The sequence below is a fragment of the Danio aesculapii genome, chromosome 1 (genome assembly GCF_903798145.1).
Source record: "Danio aesculapii chromosome 1, fDanAes4.1, whole genome shotgun sequence".
NCBI lineage: Eukaryota > Metazoa > Chordata > Actinopteri > Cypriniformes > Danionidae > Danio > Danio aesculapii.
Window position 1 is genome coordinate 16,726,630 of NC_079435.1, and position 25,586 is coordinate 16,752,215.

Sequence of the window (25,586 nt, forward strand, 5' to 3'; positions counted from 1 at the left end):
AGGCTAAATTTGGGCTGTCAGTGAAAATCCAATTGACATCTAATAGTATACAAAAATAAAACTAGTCATCAAATAGACAGGAATGAATTACTACACATAAGAAGTCTGTCTATTTTAGCCTAGATGTCTGTGTTTGGACAACTATTTGATATCTTTTAGACAGAACATTTCTTGTTGGGTAAGTTTATAAAGTAGGAGACGCTTAGTATTTTACTCTTCACAGTAGGAGTTGGCAAAGTGCTTAATTGTTGTCTCCCTTTTCCCGCGTCCTCGAAGTTAGCGAGACATCATTCGGACAAACTCTGTGGAGGGAAGATGGAAAACAGGTCAGTTTGATGTAAAGTAGAACAGTTTTACCTCATAATCATTTAGACGCAATATCAAAGTGCTTTTTTAGCTTTATAAGAGTATATTATGTCTTTGATTCACTGTCAAGGGCGTCGAATTATTATATTATTAAAAATAGGGTATATGTCGAGCTAGTGTGTTTCCTATAGTGATACACATCCGGTGACCTGTTATTGTGAGTTTTTTTTCATTTTATACGGTTCCTTTTATAGCATCGATGTTGTAATGTAATTCAAATACAATCAGTTAAACAGACTTTGGCATTCATTTAGTTGCTCTATCGTAAAACGAGATAAAAAGCTGTTTGCTCACACGCGCACGTCAGAATCGGCAGGCTAGCGCAGAAGCTCCATTTGAATATACTGGGGTCAAATAAATACTCATATTATAAAGACATGGCGGGGGGGAAATGTTATTTAATGCAGTGTTTCTTGTACAATCTGAGACCCACTTAATGTCGGATATCACTTAGCCAGTGGAGATCGTTGATTTTTTAAGAAAACAGACCTTAAACGCGCCGATTTTGCAATTGCATACAATTCACCTGAAACGATTAACCCAGGATACTGGCAAATTAAAAGTCCTATTAGCATGCTTCAGCATATACCCCCTTAACATAGTCTAGCTCATTTTAAAACGGTTATGAATTTTGTTTCAGAACGTTTCAACCAGTTTGAAACGACTTTAAGATGAGTAAATGATGACAGAATTTAGCTTGTGCTAAATTATTATGCTTTAGTTATTTTTAATATTATTTTAATAATGTTAAACTCTAAATACGAAACTGAAACTCCACTAGGTGGCGTAAATATATGATGACCGAGTCATTCAGTCATTTGGTATGAGGCGCCGTGTAGGATTTAAATCAAACTTTGCTTATCAACACACACATAAACACGTGCATATACACCTATAAATTACTCGCATATACACCTATACTTTTAGATGTTCAAAACAAAATATATGAAACTTGTGTATATACATATAAACTTGACGCACGCATACACCCACACACACACGCACATACATATAAACTCCATCTATGCAAACACACCGACACACGCGCACATACATATATACTCCATCCATGCAAACACACCCATATTAACACACGCACATACATATATACTCCATCCACGCATACACACCCACATTACACACGCACATACATATATACTCCATCCATGCAAACACACCCATATTAACACACGCACATACATATATACTCCATCCACGCATACACACCCACATTACACACGCACATACATATAAACTCCATCCATGTATACACACACACATTAACATACGCATACATATAAACTCCATCTATGCATACACACACACATTAACACACGCACATACATATAAACTCGGTCCTTGTGCGAGCACACACACGCACATACATAAACTTCCTTGCATAAACACCCACCCACACACACACATACAACTCCCAGCATGCATAAACACCCCTTAAACAGTCGAGCAAACATCCAAAACAAGATACACAAACGTATACAAAGTTGTGCATATATGCAGGTGATTTATATGTGGATGTGCGGTAACTTTTCAGTGTGAACGGAAGGCATATCCGTTCAAACGGAAGGCATTAATTAATTTTTTTTCTCATGCAAATCAACATGAATTTCAGAGTGATCTTGATAGCCGTGACGTTTTTCGGTGCTTTATTTACTTGTGCTAATTGCAACGAGGATGTTATAGTCAGGCGAATAAAAGTGAAACAAGATTATAAAACTGCAGCGCATTAAACACACGCGTCTTTAATCTACCGCAAAACACAGAGTAGACGCGCACTACAATTTAAAGCACAGATAGCGTGACCGTCTCTCTCTGAACAGCAGATGGCGTGACCGCAGTCTTGAACTGCGGGCCTTGATGGCGAAACAAATTGCGCAATTCAGATTCTGTTTGCAGTTCAGCTGAAGGGGACACATTTGACTCCACTGAATTAGATATGGATCTTATTATAGTCGGCGAAGCAAGAACATTTCGCAAAATGTTAATTATGTCTGTAACGTAACGCTATCACTGTTCATCATGGTCATTCAAATGGAGAAACGTGGCAAAATAGCTTACTTCGTCTTATTTTCTGATTAATGGCAGCTGGCAAACCAACAATGTGCATTCCTGCTACCTTCTGGACTGAAGTGTGGACCCAAAATAACCCATTAAGGATTGCGACACGATACAGAAAATCATATTAGACAACAATGTATTTATTCTAATAATAAATAATATTATATACTTCATATGTGACCGTGTATTGATTAAACCTACTGCTTTCATTTATTTGAGGATTTTTAATAAACATTTTGCTGGGGCAGTCATGTCATGTTTTCAATAATCAAAAGACCTAATACCTCAATTAATCACATTATTTATATTTTATAAACTTGAAGATAGGATAGATTGCACTACAACACAGCTAATTAAAATTACCTGATACAGGCTTATAATTATAAATAATGATATATTTCGTTTTGGCTGTGACTTTTACACTAAAATGACTTCTTTTTTATGAACTGAGATAACTTCCTGTTATACTGAAATACCTTCCGTTTAAAGTGAAAAATTCATGCGCACTTACATATGAAATCACTTGCATATATGTATATACACAAGTCATTAAATATACATGGGTGTGTTTGCATAGATGCAGTTTATATGTATGTGCGCGTGTGTGTGGGTGTGTTTGCATAGATGCAGTTTATATGTATGTGCGCGTGTGTGTGGGTGTGTTTGCATGGATGGAGTATATATGTATGTGCGCGTGTGTGTGGGTGTGTTTGCATGGATGGAGTATATATGTATGTGCGCGTGTGTCGGTGTGTTTGCATAGATGGAGTTTATATGTATGTGCGTGTGTGTGTGGGTGTATGCGAGCGTCAAGTTTATATGTATATACACAAGTTTCATATATGTTGTTTTGAACATCTAAAAGTATAGGTGTATATGCGAGTAATTTATAGGTGTATATGCACGTGTTTATGTGTGTGTTGATAAGCAAAGTTTGATTTAAATCCTACACGGCGCCTCATAATTTGGCCATTCAAATAAATGATTCATTTAGGAATCAAGTAAATGATTCTCTTTCCAAAAAGGCTATCACGGGTTGTGTAGACACAAAATTATGGTTATTTACTGAACTGGTGAAAAGAATCAATATCAATATTGCACGATCTTGCTATTCAGGATAAAAACAGCTCTTGTGTTAAGTTGCTTAACTCTCGCCATATGATAAAATGTCAGAGAAACCCTTAAATAGGTGCATTTTACCTCAGTATCTTGAATTTTAAGTAGAGAGTTCCCCCAAAAATGTACGTAGTCTTTATTTACTCCCCCCAAGTGGTTACAAATGAAGATATTTTTTAAGAATGTTGGAAACCAGTATCCACTCCATAGAAAAAATATGGATCTCAATAGCAACAGTTTCCAACATTCTTCAAAATAAAATTGTGTGTGTTCAACAAAATGGAAAGCTCAAATCGGCTTAAAACGAAACTGATTCTTCATTTTTCACTTTAATTTATCAATTTAAGGCACTCTATAGGTGTCATCACATCTGCATCATGTTCATCTTTAATTATGAAAAGCAAGATGACTTAACTGTGTTAAAATGACAGTCTTGTAAATCTGTTTAAAATTCAAGAGCTTGTAGGAAAACATTAGAAATCTTACCTTCAAAGTCAACCAAACCGTCTCCATTGAGGTCCACATCCCTGAGGATCTCATCAATCTCTCTGTGGTTGAGCTGCTCTCCCATCAGCTTCTTCATGGCTTCCCTCAGTTCAGCCAGACTGATCTGACCGTCACCATTGGAGTCAAACTGAGAGAAAGACGTCCCAGAGTTTACAGAACATCAATGCAATATGTGACTTGAGAAGATCTGGCAACAATGTAGGCAACATAAATACTTTACAGCTTTTTTAAAAATGAGATTTTACTATAGATAGTAAAGTAAAGTAAAGTTAAACAGTATTATAGATATAGTATAATAGACACCTGACTCATGTGCTATAATATAATATATATAATATGACTGTGCTAAACAAGTGTGTTAAGTACAAAGTTGGCAACTATAGTACATTTTAAAAGCATTAGGAATAAGAAATTGTACAATTTGTATTAATAGCAATTATTCTTATTTAATTATTTTATACAGTGAAGACTATACAGTACTATTTTACATTTGTTTGCTCAATTATAATCTGAGAACCATTTGACCATGAAACACTGTTTATTTAATTTGTATCTTTAGCTATTGTATTGAACTTCTATGCTTGTAGATAGGCCTGGGTGATATGGCATAATTATTTTCCATATTAAATGATAATGACTTATATTTTGATATAAGTTGTTAATGCTTCCAGATTGAAAAGAGTACTCCAACAATGACTGAATCCACAAAAATGGGTCCATTAAATGGCATAACATATTTTCGGCCGATAGATTTTCAGTGGCCAAAAATTTGATACTTCTCAAATGTATCGAATTCGATACATCTCGAATATTTGATACATCTCAAATCTCGGTGGCTGAAAATTCGATATCAACACACGTTTAGATTCCCATTGTTGCACATATGTGTTGTGTTATTGGCTCTTAGATCAACACAGAGTAAAAAAGTCCAGAGCTTATCACTGTTATTGACATAAATCTTATCACGGTTCGATATAATATAATTTTTCGGCCCAGCCCTACTTGTAGATCATTTATTATATTGCAGATGGACTCCATGACAGAATCATCCCAATCAATCTAAAATGATGAATTCCTTTAAACTAGAGCTACTCTAGTCACCTGGTACAATTGTATTCATATTAGCATTTACATTGCTGAAAAATATCGCAATATCAGATGTTTCCAATATCGCAAAGTTTTACTACAGTATGTGTACATTATGTATGTGCTACTTCTGACAACAAGATGAATAGATTTTGTGTACACACCTCATCTTGCACACCTAAACATTAACTTAAAAGCATAACTATTTGATAATAAGATTTCACCATCAATTTACTTGCCATCCATTTTTACCATCAAATCAGCATATTAGAAACATTTTGGATTTTGGAGATATTTCTGGATTATGTGAAGCTAATTGCTCCTGAAAATTTGGCTTCGCATCACAGGAATAGCCTTTGTATATTACATTTGAAAACATTTGTTATTAAATTTTAAGTGTTAGGCTGTTTTAAATTGCAATACTGTTTCACAATAGTGTTTATTTTACAGCACTGAACAAATAAATGCAGTCTTGGTGAGCAAAAGAAACGTCTTCACAAACATTTAAAAATCGTACAGAAAGTGAACATTGTTATTATAAAGGGTTAATTCATTACAAACACAGTTATTGTGAGCATTAAACAGCGACAGTACCTCTCTAAAAGCATCTCTCAGTTCTTTCACTCCAATCATATCTGCCGTCTCAGCCAGCATCTTTGGTCCCATCAGGTCCACAAAGTCCTCAAAGTCCACTCTACCGCCACCTAGTGAACAAACAAACGACAGTATGGTCAATGCAAGTAGTTATTAATTCCATAGTCTAGAAAAACACTCCTAAGATACGTTTGTCACTTACAAATCTGCTGGCTGAGTTCAATCAGCTCCATTTCTGTGGGCATGTAACCCATCGTCCTCATGCACTCGCCCAGATCCTTACAGCTAATGAAGCCATCCTTATCTTTGTCAAACTCTCGGAAAGCTTCTTTCAGCTCTGAGGGCAGAAAACACAATCTGAGAATAAGACAGCATGCTGTGTAATCTAAGAGGATTTTGAAGGATAAAGGTACTTGTTACTGCTAAAATCATTTGCTGAATAAATAATTCATTAAACATTATTCGCGCTTATGCAAAGTAGTTTTTGTTCTGAACACAAATAGAGAATAAAATCATAGCAGTGTCTGTCAAGCACAAATAAATGATGTACAAAAGATCATATTGATGAGCCTTAAAGGGTTAGTTCACCCACAAATGTAGTTTTTAATTACTCATAACCCTTTTATTCCAATTCTCTTTGACATATGTTCATCTTTAGAGCACACATTAAGATATTTTAGATGAAATCTGAGAGCTCTCTGACACTCCATAGACAGCAACGGTTTCTTAATGCAATGTTTCTCAACCATGTTCCTGGAGACACACCAACAGTGCGTATTTTGGATGTCTCCTTTACCTGACCTATTCATTTCAGGTTTTGAGGTTTTGGAAGAGGTTGAAAATGTGTACTGTTGGTGTGCCTTCGGGAACAGGGTTAGGAAACGCTGCCTTAATATTCAAAAAGAACCAAAAACATTGTTTTCAACTGTTATTATATAAAGCACACTTTTGTTTTATATGAAATAAGACACTGTTTTGCCCATAGCAAGCGCACAACATAATCTGACAGGGATGACAAATGCAAACAATGTCATTTTTACAGTTTGTAAAACCACAAACATGGTGGAGCTTTGTATGATTACAGTTGAACCACTGAAGGGACATGGAATGTTTTGCTTCCTTTTCTGGACTTCTTTTCTTAACTGTTAATTTCCATATTTTGTGATTCACAAGAATTTTTTATAGGGTGTATTTATAGTTGTAAATTGCGTTATGGCGAGGGTGGAGGTTTGCACTTAACATTGGTGGGGACGGATAAATCAAGCAACCAATTTTTCAATTTGAATCCATTTTTCTTGTATTTCAAATGTCCAAATTCTGACTGAGGAAAGTTGAATGTCTTGGCCAGTTTGTTATTTGCCTGTAAGTTTTAACAGATTTCTAAAAACAAATGTAATGATAGATGATAATAAATTTGTATTTTAAAAATAAGTAATTTTCATATTTCTTCATTCTAAATCATAATTTAGAATTATTTCATAATTTATAAAACTGTAATATAAAACTTACAGTTTAAATGCACATTTGCAAATCAACACTTAAAATAGTAAAATACTATTATAAGCAATTTGACAAAATGGTTGGGAATATTTTTATTACATCAAAAGTCTGGTTGTGATAACCATCCGACAAAATAATCCAGCAAAAATAGTTCTTAAAATGTAATATTTATACCTCATATTTAAATAGAAAATCAGGCAAATAACAGCAAAAAGGTTCAGTTTTTCAGAAAAAAATTAACACCCCTTTCAATAAGCAGGCTATGGGTCTGATAGTGTAATGTTAAAATAATGTTTATTACCTGAAAAAGAGAAAGTTTAATAAAGACTTCCGTTTATTTTAGCCGTAGTGCAAATGAAACTTGCCTCATATATCAGTATTAATAAACAATAGAGCACAGGTTGAAGTTTTTCTGACAAATTGTTTCAACCGAAATTGGACATGCTCTGAGAGACTAGGTCCTAGTCACTAGGAGAACTGGCAGAGATCATATACTTTCACATTTAGCTGTTTATTCTGAAGTTAATTTTCAGAGCATATTATACACAGACTATATCAGCCGACTAGAACGATAGACTGTGCATTAAAGTGGGGGAAAACACAAACATTAATGGCATTATTGTGATGGACTCATTCAGTGGGGAACTTGAGTTTATGTGACTTTCATCTTTGAGTTTATGTCACCCACCTCACACACTTTATTCTTGCACAGGAAATTCACCCGCAGTTTTGGCGCTGTTACTGTACACCTGAAAGCAGCTACAGCCTCTCATATGACAGCAGGGAAAGGCACAGCCAATCATAATGTTTATATGTGTTTGTTTCTTGAATTGAGGAGAGACAAGATTGAACCCTTTCGGCATGTCTAGGTTAATATTGACAGCGCCATTTTTTAAAGTGAAAGAAATTATTGTTAGGGACATTTCAATAGTTGGTGGATATTGGTGGGGACGCGTCCTCTCCTTCCATGCTACAGTTAATCTACGGCCCTGTGATATGGGGCCTTGATTTGTGCTCTGTCGACTTTTGATGTTGATTTGTTGAAGTCTAACAAAGTGACTTTATTGACATTTTAGTAGTTTAAAATAATATAATGTATCAAAAATAATATATAAAAATGAAAGAAAATGTACTTGCAGTTTATTGCAAGGTTTTTGTACTGTAGTTTACAACAACAACCAAGACAATACATCACTTTAAACTATAAAAAATGTTAATAAAAGTAACTTTTTAAGGTTAAAAGTTTTTGGAAGAAAGATCAAGGTCCGATAATGCAATTCAAAAGCATAAATAAACGGGGAAAATAAAATCATAAATCACAAAATACGGTAAACTGCTAATTTCTGGATATTTTTTCGTGTAAAACAGCTCTCAGATTTCAGCTAAAATATCTGTAAAACTGAATTGTCATTTTTGGTGAAAACTAATCCTTTAAAATGCTGAGAAAACCGACAGTTCTCATTTTCACAGAAGCAAGAAAATCTTTTCATTATTTTGGTCATTTATCCATTAAATACATCTGAATAAAGGTTTTAGAGGAGACTGAAGGTAGACATTGATAAATACGGCAAGTTAATGGCAAGAATCGGTGTGGATGGAGGGAGAGAAGTCAATAAGAGTGGGTATTACAATATTTTGATTGGTGGGAGGGTTAATCGACGTGACATAAAAACATATTAATAATGTCGGATATTTCTGTACCTTCAATTTCCTCTGGCCGTAGATCTCTGTCCTGTAGTGAGCACAGATTTCAAAGAGACATGCAGAGACAGACTATTAGGACAGACACGGATATAGACAGGCACATACGAAATGAAACACACAAGAACATGCAACACTTATTAATAAATAATACAATAATTAGTATAACATAAATAATAATAGACCCCTGATTAATAAAGGGACTAAGCCAAAAAGAAAATGAATGATTGAATAAATAATAATAAAATATGGAATGAAATGATTTATCTGGACAAATCAAATTAGAGTATGATTCTGTATGATAATATTTGTTTTAATCTGCTTTGCATTTGGAACAAGACGCAAATTTACTTTTATATTTATAGAGATAACATTAACTTTCCCTGAAATCAAAATGGACTATTCTGGAATACTTGATTCTGATTGGTCAATTGCATCATCCAGTGCATGGTTTGTCATTCCCTGAATGCTGTAAGTAAAAACTATCAGAAGGGCTCATCCCTACACCCTGATCCCTTCAAAATGACTCTCTGGAGTGACAGCCTCGAAGGGATAAAGGGTGTAGGGGTCAAAAAAGCTATTTTTTTGGAACGCGCTTCTGAGTCATCGTAATGAGACCATCTTAATGGGTGTCACACTTTTTGTCTGCTGGTTGACAAAAACACGCTCAGATCAATGGGTATCTCTGCATGCAGCACCTTATTTATGTATATATGCATGTTTGTATTTATAATTTAAATTGATTTTATAACTCATAAAATTATTACAGCCAGCTAGAAAAATTCTACACATTGCCTAGATTTCTAGGTAAATTTGAACTCCGAGCTGCCAGTTGTCAACTTAATTCACTGTGCAAATGATCACGGGTGTCTGAAATGTACTTGTACCCTTCGAAATGGCCAGTTGTGAACACTTCTGTTTGGATGTGGTGGCACTTCAATATAGGCAGCCATGATTGTTTTAACTCCAAAATGCATCCCATTTGAAATGCACCGTAAGAACACAGGCTCATCTGGGTAACTAAACACTGTATTGTCATGAACACCAGCGATCTAGCCCTTGCAGATTGCTGGAAAACATTCACAGATTCTGAATATAGGCAACTTAAAGTAACAGTCAAAAAAGAGATTAAAGATTACATTTAAAGGAATATTTAACGAATGATTCAATGACTCACTTGTAAAAACTTCTCTTTTTTACTTGAACATCTTGAACATAATTTCTGAACACTTTTGAATCTTTACAACAAATGATTCACTGAAATACAGTTTAAAAATGTAGCTCTCAAATATACATGAAAAGGCAGCAACAACAAAATCTCCAAAAGTATTATAACATACTTTTGGAGCTTTCGCTGTCGCCACCTTTTCATATATTTTCGTACTCTTTGTTTGGCTGAACACCCATTTGAGATTGTGCAAGCTTTTGAAAAACTTTAAATGTAGTTGTCAGACTCGAGTTACTTTATAAATGTTAAGAAGTTATCTATTTTGATCGCTACTATTGACATCAGTGTCATCATTTATGTCCAAACTGTGATATCCAATATCCAAATGACAAGAAGATAATGGTAGGCCTACTGTGTGGCTGAAAAGACGTTTTTTTGGTACGCCAACTGTTGTCTCTGGATCAGTGCCAGTGCAAACTTATCTTCTCTTTTCCAAGAAATGATTCATCTGATTCTGAATGACCATCATGACATGTACTACAAATCTTGCACATAAGCTATAAATACCATTTTTGGTTAACCACCTTTTTATTTGTGCCAGAGATTCCCAAACTGGGGCCTGCGGGCCAAAGTTGGCCCATGGTAACCATTGATTTGTCCCGCCATCCAATCTGAGAATGGTTTAGAGATTGTCATTTCAAATGTAAGTAACCTTATATTTGTTTGTTTTATTGTTAAGCTACAAAAAAGTGAACTGAAATGAAATGTGTCAATGTAAATGGTGTAAATTAATCAGATTTTAAAATGTACGTACCACAGCTAGAGGACAATGCAAAGACTTTGGTGAGCGAATCAAGGCAAAGGCAGATTCTGCTTGACTAGTGTATTCATCATTCAACTCCACAGTGTTATAAGTGAAGTTTCATAAACCAAATTTCGAGAGGAGCACGTGATATGATTGAGCACGTCTGGCCACTCATCTGTAATCAGTAATAATCCAATCAGAGCAATCCTAGTTTACTATAAATGGATCATTTTCTCCCTAATGTTTTATCTTCGTTTGGAAGAATCCCCCCTTCCACCCCTTCTCTCCTCCTTTCCTCCCTTTTCTAAAAGGGGGAGCTCTCGAGACCTACCTGATCTCGGATCCCCTGATATGCTTATCGACCGGGCGGGAGCCCTGGGCTCAAAGATCTCCGAGCTCAGGGTTCTCTCCCGGGACAGCATGCCAAACCAGCTTTATACGCCAAGCATATCTAAGTGGGAACTCTTGAAATGTGATTGTTTATGTTTTTATTGCAATAAGTCATCATTAAAATGTTAAACTACATTAGTTAATAAAATTCAAAGTAATGCTTTTTTATAAATTTTTTTAATATTATGAAATGAATTTACCCATGATATGAAATTACCCATGGCAACTTTAATGTTAAATAGTTTGGAATTTATCTTTGACCCACGGCTCTCAATAATATTTGGTTTTTGGACCTTCATACGAAAAAGTTTGGGCATCCTATGCACTGTCCCAATCTTCACTTAAGGATGGAAATGTATTTTATGTTTAATATAAAGTTTTTTTTACTATTTGAACTCTGCATTTCCTAGTATTATGATGAGTAAAATATCCTAATAATAAGCATCATTGGTAATCGACCTTTGATGATATCACGTCCTCATGCAACACCGATCAAGAACGCTACGGTTACTAAAGTAACCCTTCGTTCCCCGAGGGGGGGAACGGAAATGCTATGTGGAAACTTCCACTATGGGGATTTCGTCAGAATCCAATCATCTGAAAGAGTATAAAAACGGGCCAATGAAATGCCAATGAGTTGGCAGCGTCAGCGTGCACAGCTGGCGTCAATGACAATCAGTCATGCTATAAAGACGCAGCCAGTGCCATGCTCGACATCCTTTTCTAGCTGAAGAGACTTTCACGCTCAACAGCTAAGGGACAATCGTTGTGGCGAAGGAACATAGCATTTCCGTTCCCCCCCTCGGGGAACGAAGGGTTACTTTAGTAACCGTAGCGTTCCCCTTCGGATGGGGAACTCCAATGCTATGTGGAAACTTCCACTATGGGGAAATCTATGGAAAACGCCACAACGAAAGAACCTTACTGCGCCCCTGGCGAAGGGTGTGCCACGCAGTAGAGCAAGCGCACCTACAACGCCCCGAGACACAGTCTTCCAACGGGTCCCCTGGCCCTCACTTACCTGTTCAGAAACTGTTATATTTTTCGGGGAGTCTCAATAACCCTGTAAAAAGGTTTTGATACGACAGTACGTTGGGAAAGCGTTCAGTCCCGATAGGGAGGACGCTGCGGAGCTCACCTGCTACCCAGAGGGGAGACCTGGTGACAATCTATGGACCAGCCCAGAGATGGGGGGGTCCTAGCATAAGGATGGTTAGCGGGGAGGGAAGACACGAGCCTGCCCTAGAAGGGGGGACTATACCGTGGCTGTGTGAACGTATGGGATCGCCAGCGGGGATCACACATAGCAGGCACCTATACCCAGAACGCGGGCTGACCAGCGGGCATGCCGACAACGTAACGGGCCAACACCTGACTCCTCCGCTGAGTCAGGTGCTGGGGGCCTCGGAGGAACTCTGCAGGGTTCGCCAAAGAAATGGGGAACTAAACTGACAAAGCTGAAAAAGCGCACGTATCTCCGGGTTAGGGAGAGTGGCGCAGCAAGCGTGTTTCGACACCTCAACCGAATCGTTTCCTCAATCACCAAGGGTTGCCTAATACCCTTGAGGAAACCGGCTCCACTCGCAGATTGTAACCTTGCAAATGTATTGGGTGTCACCCAACCCGTAGCTCTACAAATGTCTGTCAGAGAGGCGCCGCGTGCTAACGCCCAGGAGGATGCGATGCTCCGTAATGGAGTGCGCTCCCACCCCCGGGGGACACGGCTCACCCTGGCCCAAAGGCAAGGGAGATGGCATCCACTACCCAGTGGGCCAACCTCTGTTTAGATACGGCACTTCCCATCTGCCGACCACTGTAATGGACAAAGAGCTGGTCAGAGGATCTAAGGCTCTGAGTGTGGTCCCCATATATTCGCAAAGCGCGAACAGGACACAACAATGAAAGGGCTGGGTCTGCCTCCTCCGCGGGCAGCGCTTGCAGGCTCACTACCTGATTGTTAAACGGCGTGGTAGGAACCTTGGGCACATAGCCGGGCCGGGGTCTCAGGACAACGTGAGAGTAGGCCGGCCCGAATTCTAGGCACGAGTCACTGACCAAAAATGCCTCCAGGTACCTAACCCTCTTAACCGATGCCAACACGACCAGCAGAGCTGTCTTCAAGGACAGAAATCTCAAGGATACTGAGTCGAGTGGTTCGAAGGGATCCCCACGTAGGCTCGTAGCACTACCGCGAGATCTCAAGAGGGTATGAGAGGGGGGCGGGGGAAAACATCCGCCTCGCATCTCTGAGGAACTGGATGATGAGGTTATGCCTCCCCACGGTGCCGCCATCCACGCATCATGATGAGCGGAGATGGTGGCCACGTAAACCCTCAGTGTGGAGCGCGACAGCCTTCGCTCCACCTGTCCTGAAGGAAAGAAAGCACAACACTGATCTGGCAAGATCGGGGGTCTTCTCGGCGAGAAGCGCACCACTCAGTGAATAGACTCCACTCCAGGGCGTAGGCATGCCTCGTAGAGGGTGCACTAGCCTGAGTGATGGTATTAACCACCGCCACCGGTAGGTTACCTAAGTCTTCCTCGTCGCGTCTTATGGACCCCACGTGGAGGTTCCACAGAACTAAGCGAGGGTGCCCTGTCCCTGAGAGAGTAGGTCCTCTCTCAAAGGGACTCGCCAGGGGGGGCGTCGCGAGGAGGGAGAGTTCTGATATCCAGGTCCGGTTGGGCCAGGGGCGCAACTAGCAAGACCTGCCCCTCGTCCTCCCTGACCTTGCACAGAAACTGCGCGAGTAGGCTCACTGGGGGGAGTGCATACTTACGCATGACTCGGGGTGGAGTCGCCATTCTCCCAGGGAAGGAGCTGCCGTGAGAGCCTGTTGGCCGCACGGTTGAGCCCATCCGGGGTGTGAATAGCAAGCAGCGACTTCAGCCGCGTATGACTCCAGAGGAGCAGACGGCGAGCGAGCTGAGACATGCAGCGGGAGCGTATACCCCCCCATCCGGATGGAATACGCTACCGCGGCCGTGCTGTCCGTCCTGACCAGCACGTGTTGCCCCCTCAGTCACCGGTAAAAAGCGGCGCAGAGCGAGAAACACTGCCAACAGCTCTAGGCAGTTGATATGCCAATGCAGCTGGGTTCCCCTCCACAGGTCCGCAGCAGCATGCCCGCTACACACGGCCCCCCCACCCCATACTGGAGGCATCTGCCGAAACGACAGCCTGCCTGGACGCCTGACCTAGGGGCACACTGGCCCGTAGGAAGGAGGGGTCCTTTCCAGGGGGTGCGGGTGCGGTGACACAGCGCAGTGACAGTCACTCGGTGTGGGCCCGCGTGCCATGCGCGTCTGGGGACCCGATCGTGAAGCCAATGCTGTAGTGGTCTCATATGGAGCAATCCGAGCGGCGTGGCCGCGGCTACGGATGCCATATGCCCCAGGAGCCTCTGAAATAATTTCAGGGGGACCACTTTTTTTCTGTCGAACTCTCTCAGACAGTTCAGCATTACCTCGACGCGCTCTCGTGAGAGGCGCGCCTCCATAGTGATCGAGTCCAGCTCCAACCCGAGAAAGGAGATGCTCTGCACGGGGGCGAGCTTGCTCTTTTCTCGGTTGACCTGAAACCCCAACGGGCGGAGGTGCCGGAGCACCTTGTCTCTGTGCATAATCAATTGCTCCCGAGAGTGGGCTAAAAATCAGCCAGTCATCGAAATAATTGAGCGTGCGGATGCCGGCGAGCCGAAGGGGCGCGAGGGCACCCCCCGCGAGCTTGGTGAAAACTCGCGAAGACAGAGAGAGCCCGAAGGGGAGGACCTTGTATTGCCATGCTCGACCTTCAAACGCAAACCGCAGAAACTGCCGGTGCCGTGGAAGTGTGGAGATATGAAAATACGCGTCCTTCAGATCTATTGCTGCAAACCAATCCTGAGGACGAATGCATCGCGTGATGCGCATCTGCGTAAGCATTCCGAAGCGCAGCCTGTGAAGGCAGCGGTTCAAAATGTGCAGATATAGGATTAGCCATAGCCCACCGCTTTTTTTTTTTTTTTTTTTTTTTTTTTTGGGGCACGATGAAGTGCGGGCTGTAAAACCCGCGCTCCATCTCGGCTGGAGGGCCGGCTCGATTGCATCCTTCGCCAGGAGGACAGCAATCTCCTCTCGCAAGACAGGGGCGGACGCAGGACTGACCCTGGTCGCCCGTGAACCTGGGAGGCCGTTTAGCGAACTGAATCGCATAGCCGAGTCTGGTCGTATGGATGAGCCATTGCGATGGGCTGGCCCGCGCTAACCAGGCAGGCAGAGCCCCCGCAAATGGTCCCACCCGCACAATCGCTGACGTGCCAGCGGCGGGGCAGCGTGGAGTGAGTGGGCTCATCCGGGGAGCGCTGGGGTCCCACAGGAGAGCAGGAGAGGAGATGTTCTCGTCTCGCACTCAAACTCCAGGAGAGGGGCTGGGAGTGGAGAGAAAGGAGACCGTTCTCTCGTGCTCCATGAGCCATTGGCGAAATGCACCGATCCTGCAAGCTGGAAGGCATAGCGTCCCAGACTGGCAGTGTTCGGGCTGTCACATCCGGAGGAGGGGAAAAGTGCTCTTTCACTGAGGATTTTGATGGCGTTTTTTTTTTTTTTTTTTTTTTTTTACGCCTTTAAATAACGTGCCCCGCCCTCCAGCGGGGAAAGAGCAAATTCCCTCCTCCCCAGATGGCCCGCCTCAGGGACGCTTCGCGGTCCGTTTTACCGAACTTAGCGGCGCCCTGGGCGGGGGACGCTGGTTGCCGGCGCGATGCTCGGCGCAGGCGGGGGCGGCGAAGCAAAGCTGCGGGCGGGCGTCCTCGGCGAAAAAGCAGTGGATGTGGATGGCTCGGCGGGGGGGAGCGGTCATACAATCCCGCCGATAGAGACCTCGCCCATCGCCTCCGACTGCTCTATCACCGGCGTGAATTCCTGGGCGAATTCACCGCCAGTGTCGCCGAACAGGCCAGCCTGGGATATGGGTGAGTTAAGAAAGCGAACTTTGTCAACGTCACGCACATCACCAGGTTTAGCCTGAGGTGGCATTCCTGGATCACGGATGTGATCATCGTCCTTCCCAGGGCACACACAGCCGACTTTTTTTTTTTTGTAAGAGCATAGTCGGTTGCGGTGCGGAGCGCATGCTCAGTCCTGGGTCAGAACCATCCTCGCGCAGCCGGGCCAGCGCCTGCGCTTGGTAGCGCTGGTAGGTGGCCATAGCGTGCATGGCGAGGGGGAAGGCGCACGCAGCACACTGCGTGAGCCTACTGTGCCCATCCAGGAAGAAGGGGATGGGGAGGCTTAGAAGGTCTCGCCTTCATCCTCCACATCACACCCCTCTAATCGGTCCGGCCGCGGAGCTGGGGGATAAACCATCTCCAGAACCACGGCCGAAGCAGCCTGGGGAAGCACAGCCGCAAAGTCTGCTTCTGGATTCGACGCCGCGCTCAAAGTCCCGGAGGGAGCGAGCAGGTTCGAATCCTCGTCAGACCTTGACAGCCCAACCTCCAAGGATGGTGAGGATGGAAGCGCACGCAGATCGGGCAGAAAAAAGTGCCCTCAGGACAGCGTGAGTTTACTGTGCACTTCCGGGAAGAAGGGGACGGGAGGCTTTGAAGGTCTTGCCTCCTTATATCCTCCACATACACCCATCTAGTCGGTCCGGCCGCGGGGCTGGGGGATAAACAATCACCAGACCCACGGCCGAAGCAGCCCGAGAAAGCACGGCCATCACGTCTGCTTTTTAGATGCTAACGCCGCGCTCTCCACCCCGGAGGGAGGGAGCGAGCGGGCTCGCATCCTCATCAGACAATGACAGCCCATCCTCCGATGCAGCGATGGACATCTGACCCCCGGTGTCATCAGGTGAGAGAGCGACCATCCAAGGACGGAGCGCTTCTCTTCACCTGAAGCTTGGATGGAGCGCGTGGAGGAGCGAGAGGTCCACGGCCCGGGGGCGGCGGATTTACTCTCACTGAAACCCTCAGATCTGCCCGAGTGCCAACCGCAGTGCGGGGGACAACTGGGGTGGGTGGCTCTTTTGCAAGAGCGAGCCGCGATCTTAACTGCGCAACAGACATGACATCAGTGATGGCATGCACTGCCCGCGAGCACCGCATTAACATGCTGGACCCCCAGACATGAAACGCTGTGCTCGTGCCCATCATCCGGGGATAGGAAACCACCGCATCCAGAAACGCACGGTCGGAGTGACGTCTTGAAAAAGACGCGCTGCACGACCGTGTTGCTCTTTTAGGAAAGCTTTTTTCCTATATACAAACCGCTCTTGGAGGACCGGACCCAAAGGACGCCAGGCAAGGGAGAAATACCCAGCTCGACCATCTGCCACTGCGTATACGCGCTCTGGACCGGGAGAAGCTGCTTCTCGATCTCTCTCTGTAGACACAGGTTGGAGATACCCTCAAAGACTCTCTCAGAAGCTTCGTGAAAGGCTCTGAAAGCGAAAGGATGTCGAGCATGGCACTGGCTGCGTCTTTATAGCATGACTGATTGTCATTGACGCCAGCTGTGCACGCTGACGCTGCCAACTCATTGGCATTTCATTGGCCCGTTTTTATACTCTTTCAGATGATTGGATTCTGACGAAATCCCCATAGTGGAAGTTTCCACATAGCATTGGAGTTCCCCATCCGAAGGGGAACCACAGTGTTATGATATTATGGATTACATCTTGTCCAAGGACAGAAAAAGCACACACACGTGGGATTGCCAGATATTCATGTTCGTGGAAATGGAGAAACTCAGTCATTAAAAACATTATCATCATAAAAGAACAAGCAGTGCTACGAAATCTAGTCTGAATCAACATTTACACATTACATAAGTAAGATAATAACAAATGGTGGAGTGATTTAGATTTTGATCTGATCGACTGAGCCTGTGTTTTGGCAGTGGTCAGACAGAACATATTCACACAGCTGGCCAGTATTTAGGCTGATTACTAGTGTGAATTGGCAAGCATGATGCAAGCAGCAGCAGGATAAGGTCACTATGGTGAACAGATTACAAGAGTCGGCATTGCCAGGCAACAAATGGAGTCAAATGTAGTTCACTTATTTTTTGTGTGTAAAATTCAGGTATGCTCTCATCACTGGAGCATATTTGCACAGCCTATTTATGCGTATTAAAGATGTTTAAGCATACAGTATTGACGTACCAGCTAACAAGTTTTAATTCTCAAAATAGTCCCCTAATATTCCAGTTAAGTTATATAACGTTATTTGATTTTAATGTAATGATGTTCAAAACGGCAAGATTTTAAGCTAATAATGTTCTTCAAAACATTTTCATAATGTTTCTGTTTCAGGTTATAATAATGCTCTCAGAGCATTATTTAAAACGTTATTAGTACATTTCATCCAAATTAATGTTATTAGAACATTTTCATAATGTTCTAATTGTCATTTTCTTGTCAGGTTAGTCCCTTTATTAATCTGGGGTCGCCACAGTGGAATGAACCGCCAACTTATCCAGCATATGTTTTACGCAGCGGATGCCGTTCCAGCCACAACCTATTTCTGGGAAACATATATACACACTCACTCACACTCATACACTACGGACAATTTAGCCTACCCAATTCACCTGTACCGCATGTCTTTGGAATGTGGGGGAAACCGTAGCACCCACGCGAACGCAGGGAGAACATGCAAACTCCACACAGAAACGCCAACCGACCCAGCCGAGACTCGAACCGGTAACCTTCTTTCTGTGAGGCGACAGCACTACCTACTGCGCCACTGTGTCGCCGTGTTATATTATTGATCTTAGAAAGTTATGTAAAATGTTATTTGAACATTGCATTTACGTTATATTAATGTTGTAAGCATGTTTTTTCTGTCAACGTTATATGAATGTTCCAGAAACATTATTATTTTATTAGCATTACATCGTACATTTTAATCTTGTTATATTATTATTCTAAGAAATTTACCTAAATGTTATTAGAACATTGCCTATACATTCCATTAATGTTATAAGCATGTTTTCTATCAACGTTACTAGAATGTTCTTGAAACATTTTAATAGCGGTACATGCTAACATTTTAATCTCATGTTATATTATTGTTCTCAGAAAGTTTCTTAAAACATTATTAAAACATTGCATTTACGTTTTATTAATGTTATAAGTATGTTTTTCTTTCAACGCTAAAAGAATGTTTTAAAAAACATTTTTATAGCGTTACAAGGTAACATTTTAATCTCATGCTATATTATTGTTCTCAGAAAGTTACATAAACATTATTTGAACATTGCATTCACATTATATTAATGTTATGAGGATGTTTTTCTTTTAATGACACAAGAATGTTTTTATAATGTTTTTATAATGTTACAAGCAAACGTTACAACTTTTAAAGAATGTTTCAGAATACTTTGAGAATTTTGCCTGTTAGCTGGCTATTGACATATAAAACTTATATTATTTGCATATGAAATAACATTTAAAATGACTAGACTTACTAGATTCATTTTAAATTTTCAAACCTGTTTTAAGACCCACTTTATATTGCATAGGTTGAGAAGTAGTAGTGGGATTATCCATTTCAAAATGTATTTTTAACACTATATTGTTACTTAAAACATAATTTTCTTGCACATTTTGGTCTTATAAGTCTTCAACGTGAAATGAATAAACTTACAATTAGACATCATTGATAATTGTCCTCGTGATTTCAAAGATTCATGAATATGTTTAGCCCTAAATAAATAGTAAAGCTGTGTCTAATATTACAAACCTGTACCTACAGACCATTTTAAGGGATGTAAACAAAAACAATGGTCCCAACGTATTTCTTGTCTTCCATTTTTAATTTCTATAGCTTCGAAGAATCCAAAAAGAGCCACATATTGATAAATAATGATTGAAAGTTATGATTGAATTGCCTCTTGTTACATTTATGAAATAGTTTGATAACATGCAGGAAATGTTCATAGGCCAATGACATGTCCATATTGAAATGGTCTATTGTAGCTGTAGATTTTATATACATGTTCTAGGTATTAACAATGAGAGCAGGCTGGCACAGCACATCCCTGACCAACTAAGCAGATAAGACCTATATAATATTACTTAGTGATATTATTTGAGAAAAACGGATTTAGCTAAATAAATATGTCACAAAGAATTCCAGGGAATTTTTATATCGGGTTTGTCTTTGCAGCGGTTTCTGCGGCTCAGAGACCAAAAAAAAAAAAGAAGGATTCTGGGATTATCAGACAGATGTAGACATTGATATAAAACATTAGGCTGCCATGAAACTACACAGTTGCACACTTTTTTTTCTTCCCCATCCATCCAGATAAATATCTGAGCAGTTTTATAGAGCTCCTCCAATGAGTAAAAAAGACATTATACTAATGGCATATATAAATCATTGCCTATGCATATGCTATACTTGGCAACAGAAGGATATTATACTTTGACAGTACTATCCATTAGTATTGTATGCTGCTGGATCTAAATTCACTCACCGACTATCAGACAATACATTATATGTATTTCTGAAAGTGCTGAAAGTATATATCTCTACATTTGAATATTACTTTAATGTGAAGTGCTGCTTCAGTTATGCATTCTTAACAAATGTGGACTTGGCAACATAAAAACTCATCTGACTTTGCCTCTGTTTTACCAAGAATGAATCATGTAACACAGAAACCTCGAATAGAGGATATAATGGGTGATTAGAAGTAATGAGGAGTGATGGGAAAACAGGTTGCTATGATATGATTGAAGATGTTTAGCAGTGAGTCTCTGATGGAAATGATGACTGACTATAAGAAAGTACATACGAGTTGAGCCTGAACGAAGCTTTGTCGCAGGAAGATGCAGGCCGGGCCCACGATGTTGTGCAACATGGTGCAGTTCTGAACCAGAGCACATATGGGCTCCTCAAACTGCTTTCCTTCCCTCAACTCTTCTTCCTCCTCATCCTCAGCTGCCGCGTCGCCGCTGCCTCCTAACATAGCCTTTGCCAGTGGCAGACCACTGCCCTCCAGGGGCGGGACCCCCTTTACAAGGAACCATTTCATTATGTACCAGACAAATTCCCAGACTGACAGTAAGGTTTAATGCTGACTACTTTACTTTTCCTGAGAAGTATTTAAATGGATAGTTCACCCAAAACCGAAAGTTCTGTCATCATTTACTCACCCTTTACTTGTTCAAAAAACGGTATCGTTAACGTATTCGTTACATGTTAGATTGCAGGTTGGACATTCTTCTAAATATCTCATTTTGAGTTCCACAACAGAAAAGCAGAGATCTTTTTGGAGAAATGTCCCTTTAAAGTTCACCCCCATAAAAAAACATTTAACTCACTATCTACTCCAAAAATGTGTGTGTTTCTTTATTCTGTCTTTATTCTGTAAGTTGAAAACTGGTAACCTTTGACATCCATAGTATTTATTTTTTCCTGCAATGGATGTCAATGGTTGCCAGTTTTCATACCTTCAAAATAACTTCTTCTGTGTTCAAGAGAATAAAGATACGCATACATTTTGGAATAGATAGTGAGTTAAATTTTTTTTGGGGGGTGAATATTAAAGGGAAAGTTCTCAAAAAAAACCTCTGCTTTTCTTTTGTGGAACTCGAAAAGAGATATTTAGAAGAATGTCCAGCCTGCACTCTAACATATAACGAAATACTAATAAAACAATAAAAGTCCATATGAAGTCTTCTAATGCACTAATTATTCATTCATTCATTTTCTTTTCGGCTTTGTCCCTTTATTCTTCAGGGGTCGCCACAGCGGAATGAACCGCCAACTAATCCAGCATATGTTTTACGCAGCGGATGACCTTCCAGCTGCAACCCATCACTGGGAAACACCCATATGCTCTCACTCACACACTTACACTACAGGCAGTTTAGCCTACCCAATTCACCTATTGCACATGTCTTTAGACTTGTGGGGGAAACCGGAGCACCTGAAGGAAACCCACTTGAACACGGGGAGAACATGCAAACTCTACAGCACTAATTATATTACATTAGTATTTATGTTGCTGTTCCCTGTTCTTTTCATGTTTGGGCTACTGTTGAAGTCAGAATTATTAGCCCCCCTAAATTATTAGCCCCCTGTTTATTTTTTCCCAATTTCTGTTTAACAAGAGAGAATATTTTTTCAACACATTTCTAAACATAATAGTTTTAATAACTCATTTCTAATAACTGATTATTTCATCTTTGTCATGATGACAGTAAATAATATTTTACTAGATATTTTGTAAGACACTTCTATACAGCTTCAAGTGACATTTAAAGGCTTAACTAGGTTAATTAGGTTAACTAGGCAGTATAGGGTAAATAGGCAAGTTATTGTATAACGATGGTTTGTTCTGTCGACTATCGAAAAAAATAGCTCAAAGGGGCTAATAATATTGACCTTAAAATGTTTTTTAAAAAATGAAAAACTGCTTTTATTCTAGCCGAAATAAAACAAATAAGACTTTCTCCAGAAGAAAAAATATTATCAGACATTGTGAAAATTTCCTTGCTCTGTTAAACATCATTTGAGAAATATTTAAAAAGAAAAAAAATTCAAAGGGGGATAATGATTCTGACTTCAACTGTATATGATGGTATGTAAACAATGACAGTTTTAATACACTGTTTTATAAACTCACATTCAAAAGTTTGGGGTCAGTAATATTTTTTTAAATAAATGTTAACACTTTACAATAAGGTTGTCTTAATGCTAGTTAATGAACAATACATTTATTATAGTATTTATTCATGTTAGTTAACTTTAGTTAATGAAAATGCAACTGTTCATTTTAACTGCCTGCTCTACCAAATGGTTGAGCATATTTTGACTGTTTTAAATAATGACTGCTTTACATAATGGTTTACACACACAGCACTGTTGGTTTTCAAAAAAAAAAAAAATCAAACAAACAATCCTGTTGCACTACTACACTTTATTTTGGTTTTATTGGAACCCCCAAGAAAACATGTTAAATGAGAATCTGAAATATTGTTTGGCATACTTCAAAACAAAGATGATTTAGTATTCAGCAATGTTTTATTTAGATTATATTTTCAATAAAATGGTCATATTTTCTGTTTCTTCATAGTATATGTATTAATATGTATTAATTGCGGTACTTTTTCCATAAACTGACATATCAACTATTTGGCAGAGGTTGAGATACTGTATTTTAGAAATTATGGGATGTGTTGCTTTGAGTGCATTGAGTCTGTTAACTAGCGACATTAGAAGTTAAGAAATGCAATCCAAACTATTTTTTCTTGGTGGGGTTGTTAAAGGGTTAATCATGCATTTGTAAAAGGTGAATTATGATTAATAAATTAGTATTAACTAGTTTATGTTAGTAAATACATTAACTAATGAAACCTTATATAAATCATGTATTTAATGAATGGAGTTATTAATTTTTATATTATTTTAACAGTAGAACTGTGGTGGAACAACCCTGATTTGCATTCACAATAAAATAATACATTTGTTATTCTAACCAGCTGACATTTTATGAACAAAAAGCACTAAATGACAGTATTTGTATGTGAACTGTCAAGGAAATTACTTCTTAGGTAAATAAAACATATATGACATCTTTCAAAAACAAGTAAAATATCTGTCCAACCCCAAAACTTTTAGCAGCAGTGTATTTTTCCCTGCTCTTGGGTGAACTGTCCTTTAAAGTTAGCACGTTATTATAAGTACTGTTACTTACTTAACATGATCAATTACCAATTTAGAGGCCAAGTATAAGCATAAATCATTTCCAGCATTTTGCTACATCACTGCTCTACAACTTCAAACCTTATTTAAAAAGAATAATTTAAAAGCATATCTCTTACCTTCTTCATACTGCCTCTTTTAGATGGTTTCGTTCCCATCATTTGTATTTCTCTAATTCTTCACTGCTGCAACTCTTTCTTGTTATCTCGGCTCCTCCCTCTGTCCCTCCCCTCTCTCTCTCTCTCTCTCTCTCTCTCTCTTTATCAGTCACTATTCGTTCCTGTCCTCAGATTATTACATAAACTCCATCCCCGACATCAGAATATCTCAACAGGGGGCAGAGTTATAGGCTTGATGGGTGGCGATGTTAATACCACCAGCACAGTCACGACAGCCTCAGAAATAAAAGCTCAAAAACTGGGCCAGCACCTTCAACTTTATATTCACTATAGACGACATAATACCAACGTTTTAAACTTAAGGGAAAAAAATGTATATTGGTTTTATGACAGAACATTTAAATCACAATTTAATCATTTTATATAATGGTCAAGGGATGTTATCAGAATAAAACAAATATGAACATTTTACTCAAACCCAAAAAGCTACCACTCAGTACTTTTAAAGGGATATTCACCCAAAAATGACAACTGACTCACTATTTACTTTCCCCTCAAGTGACTGCAAACCTTTATCAGTTTCTTTATTCTGTTGGACACTAAAGTAGATATTTTGAAGAATGTAAGAAATCAGTAACCATTGACTTCCATAGAAGGAAAAACAAATATTATAAAAGTGAATGGTTACCGTTTTTTTTTGCATTTTTTCAAAATATCTTCTTTTGTGTTCAACAGAAGAAGAAACTCAAACAGCTTTGAGACTATTGAAGGGTGAGTAAATTATTCAACTTTGAGTGTTTTTAGGTGCTGATTTGGACATAACTTTTTAAAAATATTTTTTTAATTGGGCAAATGAGGTTATCAGACTTTATATAATAAAACAAACATTAACATTTTACTCAAACCCATAAAAAGCTACACTTTAGTACTTTTTAAAGTGATAGTCACAGCAAGAAGGTCGCTGGTTCGAGCCTCGGCTGGGTCAGTTGGCGTTTCTGTGTGGAGTTTGCATGTTCTCCCTGCATTTGTGTGGGTTTCCTCCGGGTGCTTCGGTTTCCCCAACAGTCCAAAGACATGTGGTATAGGTGAATTGAGTAAGCTAAAATTGTCCGTAGTGTATGTGTGTGAATGAGAGTGTATAAGTGTTTCCCAGTAATGGGTTGCCGCTGGAAGGACATCCGCTGCATAAAACATGTCCCCAGAGTATAAAGGGACTAAGCCGAAAAGAAAATGAATGAATGAATGATTGCCAACATTTATGAGTTTCTTTATTCTGTTGAACACTAAAGAAGATATTTTGAAGAATGTAAGAAATCAGTAACAGTTGACTTCCATAGAAGGAAAAACAAATCCTATAAAAGTGAATGGTTACCGGTTTTCAGAATTTTTCTAAATATCTTCATTTGTGTTCAACAGAGGAAGAAACTCAAACAGCTTTGTGACTACTGAAAGGTGAG

At 40.1% G+C, this 25,586-nt stretch overlaps 1 protein-coding gene across 1 annotated transcript; it reads right to left on the minus strand.

The window, feature by feature from the left end:
- Positions 1-183: 183 nt before the first annotated feature.
- Positions 184-24,171, minus strand: cabp2a (calcium binding protein 2a). Its single transcript, XM_056470158.1, has 7 exons — positions 24,130-24,171; positions 21,096-21,314; positions 8,947-8,977; positions 5,948-6,082; positions 5,746-5,855; positions 4,045-4,192; positions 184-302 (listed from the first exon to the last, which is right to left on the minus strand). The coding sequence occupies exons 1-7, from the start codon at positions 24,169-24,171 to the stop codon at positions 277-279; spliced, it is 711 nt and encodes a 236-aa protein (XP_056326133.1). The 3' UTR covers positions 184-276.
- Positions 24,172-25,586: the final 1,415 nt, after the last annotated feature.

What these genes read in the sequence shown, in the direction of transcription:
- cabp2a (XM_056470158.1), bottom strand. Translation starts at nt 24,171, where the DNA reads ATGATGGGAACGAAACCATCTAAAAGAGGCAGTATGAAGAAG. An exon ending in GCTTCGTTCAGGCTCAACTC is followed by an intron (nt 8,978 to 21,095) that starts GTATGTACTTTC and finishes TGCTCACTACAG; the next exon opens with GACAGAGATCTACGGCCAGA. An exon ending in TGAGAGATGCTTTTAGAGAG is followed by an intron (nt 4,193 to 5,745) that starts GTACTGTCGCTG and finishes TCTTTCTCTCAG; the next exon opens with TTTGACTCCAATGGTGACGG.